The 16,661-nt window shown below is 39.4% G+C and overlaps 1 protein-coding gene across 5 annotated transcripts in view; it reads left to right on the plus strand.

The window, feature by feature from the left end:
* Positions 1 to 2,177: 2,177 nt before the first annotated feature.
* Positions 2,178 to 16,661, plus strand: part of SHC3 (SHC adaptor protein 3) — an 85,245-nt gene continuing 70,761 nt past the window's right edge. The window contains exons 1-2 of one of the 5 annotated variants that reach the window (XM_061626092.1): positions 2,178 to 2,253; positions 4,282 to 4,900. In XM_061626092.1, the coding sequence (XP_061482076.1) occupies positions 4,385 to 4,900 (516 nt within the window). In that variant the 5' untranslated portion in view covers positions 2,178 to 2,253; positions 4,282 to 4,384. The other 4 variants (XM_061626085.1, XM_061626073.1, XM_061626078.1 and 1 more) reach the window with 4 other exon arrangements.

Below are 16,661 nucleotides of genomic sequence, written 5' to 3' on the forward strand. Positions count from 1 at the left end.
GCAGGGACATCCATCTTTACTCCCAAATGCTCCCATCTAACATCTCCACAACACTAGGCGCCTTTCTTCCTACAGTGATCTTCTGGTGACTGACCTGGCCTGGCGGCACTTAAACCCTTCTTGCCGAAAGCAAGTAGGCTAGATTAAATGTTCCCTACCCAGGCTCCATCTTTTAGCTAAGATTTCTAGCTTGATTTCCAATCAGATTTTTTTTAATTGTATGCACCAAGCAACTGTGATTGATGCTTAATGTATCATGCTTAATGACATCACTTGGGCACGTCCCCATGACATCACTCGGGCACGTCCCCATGACATCACTCGGGCCTGCCCCTAAAATCTCAGGTTTTGGGATGCTTCTGACCTGGCAACCCTAATCATCAGGCAGATGCTGCCATGATGAAAGTCTCATGATATGTCTGAGCTGACCTTTCAGAGACCTCTCCTGTGACATTTTTCAGAGGATCTGGTAAGTTCCCCCTTAATTACTTGCCAATTGCTGCTCCAGCAACTACATTCGATTGTTTATTTCTAGCTTGTGGCTAGGGCCCCATGTGCACTATACATTTAAAGCACTATTATATCACTCTAAACAGTCATGGCTTCCCCCAAAGAATCCTGGGAACTTTAGTTTGTTAAGAGTGCTGGGAGTTGTTAGGAGACCTCCCCCACATTCCTACCACAGAGCTACAATTTCTAGAGTGGTTTAACAATCAGTTCCTCTTCCCAAGGAACTCTGTACTGGGGCAAGCTGAGAGGTGGTTAAATGGCTTCCACATCAAAGTCCCAGATCCACCTATAGTGCAGGTTTTAATTTTTTTCCTGTAGCTGGAACAGATCATTCAACATGGCTAAGCAGAATAGAACACGTTCTCCTAGATGTAGCACAACCAAGCTTCAGGAACACAACAAGAGAGACAGAGGCAATTTAGTTCTGCCTTCTCCCATCCTGAAGAGGAGAGACAAGTGCTTCAAATTTTGATAGCAAGCTGGAGTCCATAGCATGGCTGAGGTGGACTTGGACACTCTTCTTTCTTTTTGTAAAATGGCATCAATATGGAAAAGCTTAAAGAAGGCACTTTTTGTTGAGACTCTGTGCTGGGCTTAAGAGATGTTGTGTCAGGTGGTGACAGGGATGGTGACAAGTGAGACATTCAGAACCTGCTCCAGGTGATATCAACCCTTTTAGCTGTCTCCCCTGCCCTGATGCAGCAGATACTGCATCTTTTCTTTGTCCAGGTAGGACCTAGTCAAACCCTTCTACGCTGAACATCACCAACCCCTTCCTGATCTCCCCTAACTCCTGGACAGGTGATCCAGAAAGTCATGGCCCCTGTGTTGAACCCTCACACCTTTAGCTGCTACCTCAAATACTCACTGCAAAGGCTCTTTTTCTTGTGTGTGCCTATGAGACACCCACAGCCTTCATCTGGCCAAGCCAGACCCATCCACGGTATGGCCCCAACATGGTTTGAGGTGGTAAGAAGAAGGGGGAAAAGTCCATTATAATGCACTGCTTCTAGATCAGAGAGACATGTGTAGCTGTTTCATGTCTCTGAATATCAGAAGCAAGTAAAATTGCTTGCATGAATTTGCCCTGGCCGCTGAAAAACAATGCACGCATGGACCTTTGCACCATGCTTTCTGCTAGTACTGCACATAAAAACATAAGAAGGATCTATAGGATCAAACCAAAGGTCCATCTAGTCCATCATTCTTTTCCCCACAGAAGCCTATCAGATGCCTCTGGAGAAGATCATAACCAGGACACAAGGGCAATCAATGGCCCTATTCCATTGTTGGACCCCAGCGACTGGTATTCAGTGGTATATTGGAATATAGACATCATTAGTAGTAGCCATATCCTCCATGAATTTATCTAATTCCCCTTTAAAACCATCTAAATAAGTGGCCTTCAACACATTGTGGCAGTGATTTCCATAACTAACTATGCAGTGTGTGAAGTTCTTCGATCAGTTTCATTGGATGGCCTGGGTTCTAGTATTATGAGAGAGGGAGAATTTTTTTTTCTTATCTACTAAATATCTGAAAGGTCAGCTCAGACACATCATAAGACTCTCAGGATGGCAGTGTCTGCCGGATGATACTAGAGGTATTTGAGGAGATATCAGGGAAAGGGTTAAAAAAAGAACTCGAAAGTTTTAAACAGTGTAACTTGCCTTTCCAAGGGAAATGATCCATGCCTGGGTTTTGTCCAATGTTATCTAGCAACGTGAATTCACAGGAATTAAGGTATTTATGATCATATTCTCATTGTCAGTATGCATATACCAACTAAATGAATATTTGGGGTGTGAAATACATAATCACCCAAACAGTTCAAACACATTAAAAAAAACAACTTGAAATACTTTCCGGATAAAAAATGTGCATTCTTGATTTGCTGATTATGCATTTATCTTTGGTAGTTGTTGAATATATAGAAAAATTCTCCCTGTGTGTGAAATGGAATCTTCCACTATTTAGCAAGCCTTTGTTGAATGAGTCATCGAGGCTGCTTCTTATTGGCTGAGATAGTTAGCATCCAAGGGATTGCCTGGCAGAGGCTGCAAGGCCCTGCTTCATTCACAGAAATGCTGGTAGGCTAGCCAGCTCTTTCATTCACATATACAGAATTCCATTCACATTTTCAAGGTTTTTTTTATCTACTCCTAATGAAGGGAATCATTTCTGAATGACAGAGATTTCGGCTTATTTCTGAATACAAGAACAGAAATGATCTATACTATGTATATTTGTTGTTGCTAGGGTAGCAGGAGGAAAGAAAAAAATGAATGCAGTGTGGATGCTGTAGCAGGTTTGCAGTGTGATGAAAAGCTATTCTGCAGATCACTAGAAATCCGCTTTTACAATGAATAGGATATTTCCATTCATCACTACTGGGATCAGAGGTGCTGCCTTCATTTATGTATCATCAGTTCTTATTAAATACTTGCGCTGAAGTATGCTATTGTGTGGTTGCATATTCCATACTTCATCTTTTAGTATGGGGGAGAAGTATGGGATACCCTCTGGGTAATTGATTTACTTGCATGCTAACAGTTTTATTTCTTTGCTTTTCAAAAAGTTGCAGTGCCATTATTCTGAATCTGTTTTCTCACAGTATAGTTACTGAGATTCATAAAGTGCTAAAACAGACCTCAACCTTGAGTGTATTATTAAGACTGGGTTTCCTGATTAATGTTAAATTTTGCATGCTTACAACAAATGAGTGGATTTAGTGTGAGAGTTGGAATTTTTTTAGATCAGGAATTTAAGGTGTATTTTCTGATTGTGCTTCAAAGTATTTACTATGGAATTTATTTTTATTTGTGAAAGTGAGGCATCAGCACATTGCCTTAAGTATTTTCTTAGATTTCAGGATTTAAATTTGGTATTGAGAGCTGAAGTTAAGATCTCTTTTGTATTGGGTAATGGGAAGGAAAGCAACCTTGTTTCAGAAACCTCTTGCCATTGATATATAATGTTTTCCCCCACCCATAAGTTCCTAATGTAATGCTGCATTTAAAAAAAAAAAAACTCTTGGCAGTGGAAAAAGGAGAACCATAAGGGTATCATGATTTTTAAAGAAAAACTGCAATGTGGTTATTATGATAAAACAAATATTTGCAAGGAAAAGCACTGTTTTGATGGATGTTTGGCTTTTCTGAAAGGAAAAGACTAGGTTCTTTACTATATAGTTTTCTCTCCCCACATTGAATTTATAATGCTTTTATGTATCATGGTTGTATGAAAGTCTTTTCAGGTATTTGTATGCACAAATCCTATTTGTGAAATTATTACAGTATTCCTGCCTAAACAGGGCATTTTATAAAAGCATTTATAAAGTCATAGGCATAGGACAGAAGGCTTTTAATGAAATAGTAGTTTGGGTGGGGGAAAACATAATGCAGTTACTTATAGCTATTGCAGGCACTCACCTATGGTTGCAAAAAGGGGATAGGAAGGAAAGCTGAGGGGAAAAATCTGTTTAAGATAAGAAAAGGAAATTTGAGAATTGATTGGTGGTAGTGTGCTGTAAGTGGGTGGATTTTTCCCCCTACAGGAAGTGACTTGCAGCGTTCACTGAGCCTTTTGTTGAAAAGGGTCCTTCTCATTTGTGTGAGTCATGCTTTTGCTGTGAGAGGCTTGGCAGCTCTGAGCAGGACTGGGATCTGTCTCTTGTACAAAAAACTATCACTTCACCCACCTTGACCATGGAACCTTAAGCAAAATTCCTTTGAAATTTTTTCTTAAAAAAAAAATCCTCTTCCCTCCCAGCCAATTTTTTACTCTCCATCGTTGATATTCTGAACCACCTGCTATGTTAGCACAGAAGTTCCCTGGTTTGCCAGAACATATGCGAGGCTCGAGATAGAAGGGCATGCTTCAACGTACCAAGTATAACCGCTTCAGGAATGATTCCATGACATCGGTTGATGATCTTATCCATAATTTGTCCATGAACAGCAAAGTCTCATCAATTGCTACAACACCATCACCGTACTTGGTCTCGCCTGAGGTTCTCCAGAAGGACCAAGATGGACCCACCACCCTTTGCACTCTTATGCACAAAGTGTCCCACTTGAAACTCTCCCACACAGGCAGCCTTTTGGGCATCAAGAACCTCTCCTCTGCAGTGAAGGAGCTTGCTGTCTCCAAGTTGCAGGGTAGCTCGGCAGCGGAGGCTTCAGACAACACATGTAATCTTGTCTCTGCCACTTCATCTTCTCAGCAGGACAAGAGCAAGATGAATACAGGGAAAAAAACATGGTCAGAGGAAATGCACCTGGGAGGTGAAGACTGGAATCAAGGTAGCAATGTTGCCAACAAAGTCTCCCAAGGGTGGCTGCATTCAAATGAGAAGATCCTGGGACCTGGAGTGACATACATTGTGAAGGTTGGTCGGCTTTCTTTTTCATTCTCTTTTTTTTAATCAATGAAAAAAAAATCTTATTTCGGCTGCTGGATAGGTAGGCTGGAAGGATTTATTTTTCCAGATTTCATTTCTGGAAACCTTGTGAAGATTGTTAGATGCAGAAAGACGTTGTCAGAAATCCATGTTAATTTGTGTTAATTAAGAAGCATGCATGCTGATTTGTTGGCAGTTAACATGATTTAAAACAGTGGAAAAGGAATATTTCTAAAACAAAAGACTTCAGTTCCCCTCTCCTCCAGTATAGTGCAAATATATTGTACACAATGGTTTCTAGTGTTTCTGGTGCAACTTATCATAGATGAGGTAAGAGTAACACCTTTATGTGTGATGAACCTGTGTTTATCCTTTGACATATTTGAAGTGTCAAATGTGTTTGTCTCTTTTTTTGTATGCAAACGTATCTGTGTGTTTTCTGGTGGTCAAAAGCCACAGCTTGCAGTATTTGTCATATTTTGCAAACCTGAATATTCTTTTTCTAAGCGGTGCAGACAAAATGCAGCCTTGTTTTACATAACAGCCTTTCAGCCACTTTAACAGTATTTCTTTTCAGCATGTTGATAGTTTAGGTGCAGAGCAAAAATCCCTAGGTATTTCTCGGCCCATATGGATGAGACATATTTCAGTGTTCTTAAAAGTCTATGCTGGCCAGGTGGAATATAAGACATAAAAATAAGATTGGTGGTTTCTTTTGTAGCAATGAGTGATTTGAATGTGTACTCGGTTACCTGATTGAAAAATTACACTGTCAACAAAAAATTGTTAGGGTTGTATTGGTTTTTAGCAGCTTTCATTTACTGAATCACAAAAGGATTAAGAGAAATTTTAAAAATTATTTCATTGATCCAAAATAGGCTTGATGATTTTAAAGGGGAAAGTCGCAGTATTCCAAGTAGCGCCATAGTGTGCAAACAAACCTTGAATCTTAGCCCCACTGGTTATTATTTCATAGTAAATACCTATATTGAAAGTGTGCTTTTGGCAGACATGGGAGACCTGAGGATTGTTGAATGAAGGTAATTACAAGTGGTTTACTTAAAAATCATATTTAAAATAGGCTATGTTTCCCCCCTCCCCATTAAACCAATCATGGCATGTAAAGTGAAGTAAGGTCCTCATCACTGCCTTTGAGAACATATTATGTGCTATTTGACAATGAACGAGGCATGTAATTTGATATTGGACCTTAGACTAGCTGTTCCCTGCCATATCTTAATATTCTGGTTGCCCACAAAATTAAAGAAATTTCACTCAAGAAATTTGACCAATATTTGTTTTATGATGGGCAAGGTACTATTGCTAGTAGTGTATAAATAAAACCCTTGATAGGACAGCTTTTTCCTCCTCTATCTGTGATGTTGTTAACTGTGCATATTAACAATTAGCAGTTAGGTTTGCAGCTGAACCTGAAAAGAGTAATGGACACCATTGTGGGCAGATAGATAACATTGTGAATACAAGACCATTAGTTATTATTACATGATCCTTTAAGAACAGAAAAGAAAACAAGAAATGTGAAAATATAACACCATAAATTCCAGTGATATATAACATGTAGATCAAATGTAAGTCATGCCAGGATGACCTATTAAAGACTTAAAATACTGCCTAAGAGGTGTGACACCAAGTAGATCCTTGTAGTGTTCACTTGCTAATTATAAACACTTGACAAGTTGTTTTGGATCACTTGACTAATAAATGCAATAAATAATAAGAAGAACAAAAGCCATTATTCTTAGGTCATAAATTTTCTTAATTATTTCTGACTTTTTATCAGTAAGTGCAAAATTCACACATGTGAGAAGAGAAGTTCTTACATTAAAAACACTTTTATGTTTTAGAGCTGGTGTCCAATGCCAATGTAGCACATAGTGTATGCTGAAAGGGTTAGATATGTCACAGCAATATTGAATATTAAAGGTCCTGTATTATGCTTAAACAGCCAAGCTTCACTGAGTATTCATCATGCCAATACATTATTAATAATCAAAGCTGCTGTAATTTTGCATGTGATAAAACAATAAAGTAGTTTTAGTGGCCCCTGTGAGAAAGACATAAATGTTGCCCAATAGATGGTAAACTCTTATCAGCAATAGAAAATGCAAGAATTCAGCATGAGGCCCTGTTGTAGTCAAATATGCTTTGATGACCTCCCCACCTCCATTATGCTTTATATGTAGACTTAATCACAGTACATTTAAAATGAGTTTTTTAAAAAAAACAAAACAGTTGTTTTAGTCATATTTTCCTGCTTTCAAAACATTTTGACATTTAGATGTACATTTTCATATTTGATACTGGATGGTAATGTATGAGACCTGTATGGCCCTTGCAAAACTATAATGGGAGGAAAGGTTAAAAATTCATATATTGTTCTCTCCCCCCCCCCATTTTCATGGATAGATGTAGTCATACAAGCATGATAACAAGGTAGTGAAATAATATGTTTTTGGTTAAAAGCATTGTTTCCTTGATATTAACTGTTGGGAATCATGGGCTGCAGTTCCATTGAACTACTAACTATCAGTTGGTCTACTAAATAAATTTCACCACGGCAATAGAAATTCTTAGAAATGGTGATCTCTCGTAATCACTGTTGAGTACTGTTTGTGTGTTTTGGGGAGTTTGAGGGTTAAAGAAAAAAACTTCCAAAGGGAATTAGGGCTTGGATCAGCCCACAACAATCTCAATCAATTTCTTGCTTGTCTACCTTTATATTCTACAGAGGAACATTAATTGGTGGAGGAAAAGTGTGATGTGGAGATGTTCCAGGCATAGAACAAATAGGGAAAGCTGAAGTTGATGACCTTTCTAGTTCTTCAAGTCTTTGATTCTGTGAAATGAGAAGAGTTATTTTACAGACATTTTACACCGTTGGCTTTCTAGTTTATCAGGAAAATCTTCATTCATTTCGAGTATCTATTGATTTGTTTCCAGTGTCTATTAACAATGTCATGCTTGATGCTAATAACAGGAAGCAAAATAGTCAATTTTTGATATATGTGTAGTTTTGTACAGTAGTTCCCAACAATGCAACAGTAAGAGGAACCAAAAAGCTATTTTGCAGTATTTTTTGATCAGACATACAAAACTCATTGTGCGACGCAAGATACTAGTTCATATGATTTATGGGGAAAATGCCTTGATTCAGCAAGGAAAATCTACTTGTAGAAGCAACCTTCTAGCCCCATAGCCAATGTGAATGAAAATGCCCATTTGGACATACATCACAATGCTCATCCAGACTGCATTGTACTAGTTCAGGAGCGGAGAAGCTTTTTCAACCTGAGGGACGGATTCTCTTCTGGAAATCTTCTGAGGGCCACATGCCAGTGGTGGGTGGAGCTAGAGGCAAAAATGGGTGGAACAACAAATGTAAATTTTACCTTTGTACAGGAGGCTTGTTTTCTACACACCCGTCTCTATCCTCCATCCAGACAAGCAAAAGGCATTATCAGAGTACAAGGACACATTCCAGCCAGGCAAAAACACTTGGGCTGCGAAGCAGGGCCAGTAAGACATGTGGCCTAGGGAGAGTTCTAAGGGCCAAATAAAGAGGCCTTGAGGGCCACATTTGGCCCCCAGACCTGAGGCTTCCCAACCCTGTACAAGTTGGATGTGCCTTTGATTAAAATGGTCGGGAGTTGCTTATCCCTCCTGGACCACCAGTTGTTACGTATGATATTGCCTAGGTCTGAGTTAAAGACCTCTGCAATTGCTTATATATGAGACAAATCTTTCTTTCAAAGAGAGAATGGATAAATTTAATTTGGCATCTTATCAACTTACCAAGCAGCAAAGACCAAATGTTGATTTTATTTTTTAAAAAATTATTAACTTTCTGTTTTTGTTCTTTCTTTTGGTACATACACGGCAAGCTAGAGATATTTTAGAACATTTTGTCTGCAAACCTGTACAGTTAACTGTGCATACGTCCTGTTGATTTCAATGGTACTAGTGTGTCTGTAGGCTCTGTAGGCTGCTTGTATTTTAATGAAAGAAAAGTGGGATAAAAACAAATCAGTCAACAGACAAACAAGTAACTTTACATAGGCTTGCAGCCTAAAGCTGGAATGTAAAACTGTTAAGAACAAAGGCTTTAAAAAAGCCTGATACGTTGTTGAGACATTCCAACATTTCTGAGACACAAGGACATCATGTTTAAGGCAAATGCAAATAAGGGAGATAAATATTAAAATGCATTAAAAATGATATAGAAGAAATGGAAAAATTACAATACCTCATTTGCAATGATAATTGTTGAATGTTAGCATCCAGGACTGAACTGAAGCTGAGTGTCCCTCATTACCATTATCTCTGATAATGACAGGTATCTGTTGAAAAGTGACATGAATATGTTAATGAGATGCTATACACATATATTAAGCGTACTTAACATAACTAGAAATGCCTTATATGAGTAATGTTACACATTATAGGATTAGTGTACAAAACAGAAGCCATATAATTATCCAGTATTTTAATGCATGCATTTCAAGTTGCAAGTAAGGCATAGTTTAGAAGAAATTCACATTAAAATGCTGATGATTTTCGTGGAGACTTTTTTTAAAATTGCAAACTAGTGTGGAAATGTTGAAAATGGAACTTAAGTTTGTAAAAATGAGAAAATGAGAGAAACCAAAACTGACAGATTCATTCACCCCATCAGTAACCATAAAAAACAAACTTTAATTTTTTAAATATTTATTTATTTATTTATTGTTTGATTTATATCCTGCCCTTCCTCCCAGCAGGAGCCCAGGACGGCATTTTAGACCTCCACCTTCTCACAATTGGTTGAGGATAAAAGTCCAAGGCCAGTGCAAAAGTTGGAAGCGGTGGTCTTGTACTTTCAGTCCAGACCAGAGGGGCTGGGAACCTTGACTTACCTAAATGCCACTCAGGACCTGGGCCACACTCACACCATACATTTATTCCACTATTATTCCACTTTAAACAGTCATGTCTTCCCCAAAGCATCCTGGGAAGTGTCATTTGTGGAGAATGCTGAGAGTTGTTTGGAGACTCCTCCTCACAGAGCTGCAATGGTCAGAATGGTTTAACAATCATAGTCTCTCTTCCGAAGGTACTGTTAGTAGTTGGTTCATCTGCCCAACAGCATGATATATAGAGAGCTGCTGACATCCTTATAGTTTAGGATCTGAAACCTTTCATGCTGCTGTGAATTTGTTACAAATTTGGCCAATCTAGTGGCCATGCTGGCTGTGGCTGATGGGAGTTGTAGTTCAAAAAAGTAACTTTTCCAAGCTCTGCATTTGTTTGACCTTTTGCTGCAGTTTTTAGTCTGTATTTAGATTTTATGGTTTTGTATGGTTTTTATCTTGTTCTGTATTTGTCAAGTGTAGGACAGCTTGTCTAAAATGGCCAGGTGAGACAAATGAGGAAGTCTGGTGGGCCTAATTAAGGCCACAAGTTGCCCCCCTCCACTGTTCTACCACTAGAAAATATTTTGCTGGTTGGTGGCATATAAAAATTGTAAGTATATAAATACCAAAAAAAAGAGAAAAGAAATACAATATTGCAAATAGGGGAAATGAGGCTCAGAGAGCATGACTTGCCTAAAATCACCTAGGATTTTCATAGAAGAGGCAAGATTTGAGTCAGGGACTTCCTGATTCACAGGACGCTCTCTTAGCCGTTAGACTACACCAGCTCTTTTGATATTTATAAAGAATCATGCACATATGAGTGGAAAGCCAAATGGTTTTTTTAAAAAAGACATGCATTATCTTGGTTCTGTAATAGCAATAGCAACAACAACAACAAAGTAGTAGTAGTAGCAGCAGCAGCCAGTGATGTGGATTTTCTGGGAAGCTTGGCAGTTTCAAAGTTTTTAGCGTTGTTTACTAAATACAAGCCTGCTACAGTCTATTGACTATGCAATAAAGGATAATGATGATACTAAATACAAGTAAAACAAATATGCTAAAATTGATCATTCCCTAGGGCAATGATCCCTAGAGAAGGCCGATTTGCACAGGGAAAAATATCAGTTTGCTTCAGAAAAGTTTCTGATGCCCTAGAGAGCAATCTGTTTTAGCATATTTATTTTACTTGCATTTAGTAAACAAAGCTAAAAACTTTGAAATGGTCGAACTTGCCTGTTATTGTATTTGCAATTGGTTTGCAGTCATTCTTTCTATTAATGCCCTTATGAAATGGAAAACATTATGTGGAAAAAATTAGCACTGGATTTTTTTCACCTGTGGAAAAATTTCTGCCCCGCATCACTGGAGGCAGCTGGTGCAAAAACAAATAGCAACATATTTGTGATCATGCAGAATAATTAAAGAGAGTGGCTTCTAATGTTCTTGCCCTCCACCCCAATGTCTCCGTTTTGCAATTAGATTGTGAGATCCTTGAGGGAACTGTCTTAAAAAATACTTTGTAAAGCACCTGATATACTTGCATGATACTATATAAATTGCTATTACCATTGTTGCAGTTTTTCTAAAGAAGTTACCTAATCCTCAATTGGATGGTCCTCCATCCAATTTGAGGCAATTCTCATCTCCAGCAGCCCCCTTGCCACATTCTACAATGCTCAGGAAGGTCTCTTATTCTCTGGAAAGGCTTTTCAGGGCAAACAGGTGACCGAAGGATGGAAATGGTTGTTACTGCAACTCATTTATGTGACTCTTTCTACCACACAGATCGTATTGCAGGCTCTCTCTTGGATTAGCTCTTACAACAATCTTCTAGTGGAGGTCAACTTATCCAAGGCTGCCCACTGAAACTTTCCTTCTGTGAACTTCCTTAAGTTAACTTGTAATCACAAGTTCCAAATCACAATATCAAATAATTTGGTATTGATGCACGAATGAATGATACATGTGCTTTCATCATCCGTCTGTTTCTTTGTGTATTCATATATTTTTTATATCATCAACATTTGTTGAATGGTTGCTATTATTGTTTTGTTATAACTTATTTATAGCAAAATTTTAGGGGCTGTTTGAAGCGTAAAGCTATGTTAGAGCCCCAGACATTGATCAGGAAATTAACTGCAAACAATTCTGAGCTATTTAAAGAACAGCCTAAAATAAAATGCACTGACTCACAGCCACACAGTGGAATTAAAAAATATATCCTGGTATCTGAGGAATCTATGCACAGCATGTAAAGCAATACTTCCCAGTGTTTCTGTATGGAAACTTGGTTTTAGTATTCTCTTGGGACAAGTGAAGTAAAATATTTAAGCACAGATTTAAAGATTTATTTATTTTTTAAAAACCCTCCTTTTCTGCTGCAGTGTTACTGTAAAAACATTGCCTATTTCTGTTGTGGTAATCAAATCAATTCTGGAATCCATTTCTTTACCAGGCTTTGGTTGTTACTGCATTAATTCTTACTAAGATTGTTTTGCAGTCTTTTTCTTGGGTTGGTTCTTGCTTCAGTACTCCAAGGTTGTATCCTTTGCTATCCACGGTTGCCCAGTGAATACATGGCTGGATAGGGGTTCACTGTCCATGGCTGGATAGTGGCTTCCTCTGGGTCATACACTTAATTCACCAGACCATGCTTATTGAAGCAGTGATCTGAGCAGTGACCCAAGTAGTTAAAAGATATATTTATTTAAAATAATAAAATGGGCAAAAGGTTGACCGCAAGGTTTGCAAAATGTCCAAACAAAGCTCTAATGAGCTGGGTTGGAAGGCAAGCACAGTCTGTGCACTGTGGGGATTGATTAAAAAAAAAAAAAATTCTGGAACTGAACTAATCCATTAAACAGTCCCGTTTGTCCTCTCAATCCAGTTTACTACTAGCATTGTCCACAGATGTCCTTGATATGCAACAATGGGGAAATAGCAAAGTGTTTTTGTACAGGATCAGTTATTCTGGGGCAACAGCTCCTTTACTCATGTGAACCATAATATTATTAGTGTGTGTGTGTGTACACATACACTCAACAAAAGCCACGTAAAAATTTAAAATTACAGGATATCAGTTAACAATGACAGAAAACATTTTTCTTAATTATCTACAAAGGCCTGGCGGCATAGAAAAGTTTTCAAAAATTGTTTAAAGGTTAATATAGAATATGCCTGCTGAATCTCTATTGGAAGAGCATTGCACAGGGCTGGGCTGATGACACTAAAGGCTCATTTTTGTGTCAATGCCAAATGAGCCTCACCAATTTGTGGGACGACCGTAAGCATACGAAGCTGTCTTATACTGAGCATAAGCATAAGTTTTACATAAGCAAATGAAATTGCCTTATATTGAGACAGACCATAGGTCCATCAAGCCTAGTATTGTGTACTTTGGCTGGCTGGTACTGTCTGAAGGCACACTGAGACCTTGGTGAAGCTAAGCATCAAAGTTAAGTCTAGGTCTGTTCAGTGCCTGAATAGATGACCTCCTCCACCTGGGAACCACATATGTGCTGCTTTGGGTTCCGTGATGAAAGAAAGGTGGGATATAAATGTATGGAAAAAATATAATAACATGGAAACATGCCGTGTCAGGGATGGGAAATCTTTTTCAGCCCAAGGGCCACATTCTCTCAGGGCAATGTTCCAGGGGCCACATGCCAGCAGTGGGCAGGGTCAGAAACAAAATGTGTGGGGCCAGAGGCAAAAGTGAATGGAGTAACAGATTTGATTCTTAGCTTTGTAGAATAGGCTATGTTCCATCACACAAAAGTCAGATGTATCCCCCTCCCCTTCACACCTCTATTCAGGTAAGCAAGAGACATTATTATAGTTCAAGGGCACACTCCAATGAGGCAAAAACACTTGAGGAGGGTGTTGAACTGGTCTGGTTGAGGGCATGTTTTGACAGAGGGCATGGTCTGGGAGAGTCCTGAGGGCTCAACAGAGGGCCACATTTCACCCTGGGCCTTTGATGTTCTATGACATCAGAGCAATTCAACCAATGTCTGTTCTATGACATCAGAGCAATTCAACCAATGTCTAAGAAAGGCTAACAGATTAACAAAAACTGTCAGTGACAATCACATAAGGCTGTATTACATGCGGTGGTGCAGAATTGTTCATAGTACGGCCGCTAAAGCAACATCCTATGTCTAGCCAATGGGATTCAGGTCTTACTTTGCCTAGTAAGAATACGTGTATTCTTGCTGCTTGTACATATTCACAAAGTTCCAGTTGCACCAATGTGTGCTGCACCTAAATGGCCTCTGATGCCATGCAAGAAATGCAGATCTGACTCTGCCAATGCCTTACTCCTTCATTGGACACTTGTCGCTCACAGGAGATTTGCATGATGCTGGTACACCATGGAGCTCCAAGGAGTGCAACCGCTTCAGGACAGGAACAAGATGGCAATCCATCTGCTAATGATACACTAGGAATTGTGGTATTGGATTGTTGTGATGAGACCATTGTGCCTGATTCTAGATGTTTCAATGACAGAACTCAGTTCATAGCGTTGGGACCAAGCTGACAAATTGATATAATTAGATGACCTTACGGGAGAATAGTGAAAAATAGTTGGCAAGTAACTTTGGTAGAAATTTAATCTAATTTGAAAACATTACAATACCACATTGTTTGATTTTAGCAGTTGCTGTTTTTGTGAGTTGACAGCCACAGCAAAACATTGTTTGTTGTTAAACTATAAAGTAATTGGGAATAACAATGCACAATTCTTATTCAGTTTTCAGTTTAATGGGGATTTATGAAGGAATATTCCTGCCAAATTCTGCTCCATGTTTTTAGGTTTTCCATTCCTTTTCTATCTCAGTCTTTTCTTATTTTTCTTTTATCTTGGACAGAACACACATTCAGGACAGTCTTTAATGAGAAATGGCCATTGGAAAGGTATTGATTCATTGGAGCAATTTTCAGAGGGGTAGCTGTGTCATTGTGTTGCAGCAGACAACCAAACAAAACCCCAAATTTGGCACCTTAAAAGCTGACACATGTATTATGGCATAAGCTTTCATAAGCCACTTCTTCTGATGAAGGGGACTCCAGTCCACAAATGAATGAATGAATGAATCTTTATTTTTACCCCGCCCTTTTTCCAAAACTGGAACTCAGGGTGGCTTACAAATAAAAACTACACATAGGTAAAAAAACATACAAAAATATACAATTAAAATAGAATTAAACTATTTGTGACATTAAAACCATGAAACATACACTTAAGATACTAAGACAATTTAAAACATTAAGAATAGGACCATAGAACAGTACAACAGACCTTATGAGGCCCTATCTTAAACATCTTCTAGTCCAAATGCCTGTCAGAATAAAAAAGTCTTTGCCTGCCGACGGAAGGATAGCAAGGAAGGGGCCATTCGTGCTTCCCTAGGAAGAGAGTTCCAGAACTTGGGGGCAGCCACCGAGAAGGCCCTATCTTGCATCCCCACCAATCGCGCTTGCGAAGGTGTTGGGACTGAGAGAAGGGCCTCTCCTGAGGATCTCAACACCCGGGCAGGCTCATATGGGGAGATATGGTCTGACAGATAGCCTGGACCTAGGCTGTATAGAGCTTTATAGGTCAAAACCAGCACTTTGAATTGTGACCAGAAACAAACTGGCAGCCAGTGGAGCTGTCGTAACAAGGGGGTTGTATGGTCCCTGTAGCCAGCCCCAGTTAGCACTCTGGCTGCAGCTCTTTGTACCAGTTTAAGTTTCCGAACAGTCTTCAAAGGCAGCCCCACGTAGAGCGTGTTACAGTAATCTAAACGGGATGTAACTAAGGCATGCATCACTGTAGTCAAATCAGGCATCTCCAGGAATGGGCGCAGCTGGCGCACCAGTCTTAGCTGGGCAAAAGCACTTCTGGCCAGTGCAGAGACCTGGGCCTCCATGTTCAAAGCTGAGTCCAGGAGCACACCCAAACTGCGAACCTGTGTCTCCAGGGGGAGTGTAACCCCATCCAGCACAGGCTGAATCCCTATTCCCTATTTCCTATTCCCTGATTTGCCTTTCGACTAACCAGGAGCACCTCTGTCTTGTCTGGATTTAATTTCAACCAACAGGGACACACTCCCCCTGTCCAGCTCTCTGCGTAGGTCATCCACCAAGGCGACCAAAGCCGTCTCTGTCCTGGAGCCGGGCCTGAAACCAGACTGAAATGGGTCAAGATAATCTGTTTCATCCAAGAATCTCTGGAGCTGGGCAGCCACCACACACTCTATTACCTTACCCAGAAATGGAATGTTGGAGACTGGCCGATAATTACCCATTATAGAGGGATCCAGGGAGCGCTTTTTCAACAAAGGTCTTACAACTGCCTCTTTTAGGCACATTGGAATTCTGCCTTGTTGTAAAGAGGCATTTACCACTCCCCTCACCCAGTCGGCCAGTCCCCCTCTGGCACTCTTAATGAGCCAGGAAGGCCAAGGGTCTAGCAAACATGTGGTGGCTCTCGCCTCTCCAAGGATCTTGTCCACATCCTCGGGCTGTACAAATTGAAAAGAATCCATTGTTATTGGACAAGCAGGAGCCAAAGTTACATCTCTTGAGACTGTATCAATTTTAGCGTCCAAGTCGGAGCGAATCTTAGCAACTTTATCTGCAAAGTGCCGTGCAGGTTACATCATAGTAGTTTGGGTTTTTTTAGTCTTTTAAGGTGCCACAAGAGTCTGTTGTTTTTGAGTCATTAAATCACTTTCTCATGAGCTGTTTCGTTGATATAATATACAATATTAAGTACTATAGTAACATTACTTTAATAATATTAAAACCAATATTAAATCCTGAACTTGTACAATTGCAACCATGTACCA

Source organism: Rhineura floridana, chromosome 1 (genome assembly GCF_030035675.1).
Source record: "Rhineura floridana isolate rRhiFlo1 chromosome 1, rRhiFlo1.hap2, whole genome shotgun sequence".
In the NCBI taxonomy this organism is placed as follows: domain Eukaryota; kingdom Metazoa; phylum Chordata; class Lepidosauria; order Squamata; family Rhineuridae; genus Rhineura; species Rhineura floridana.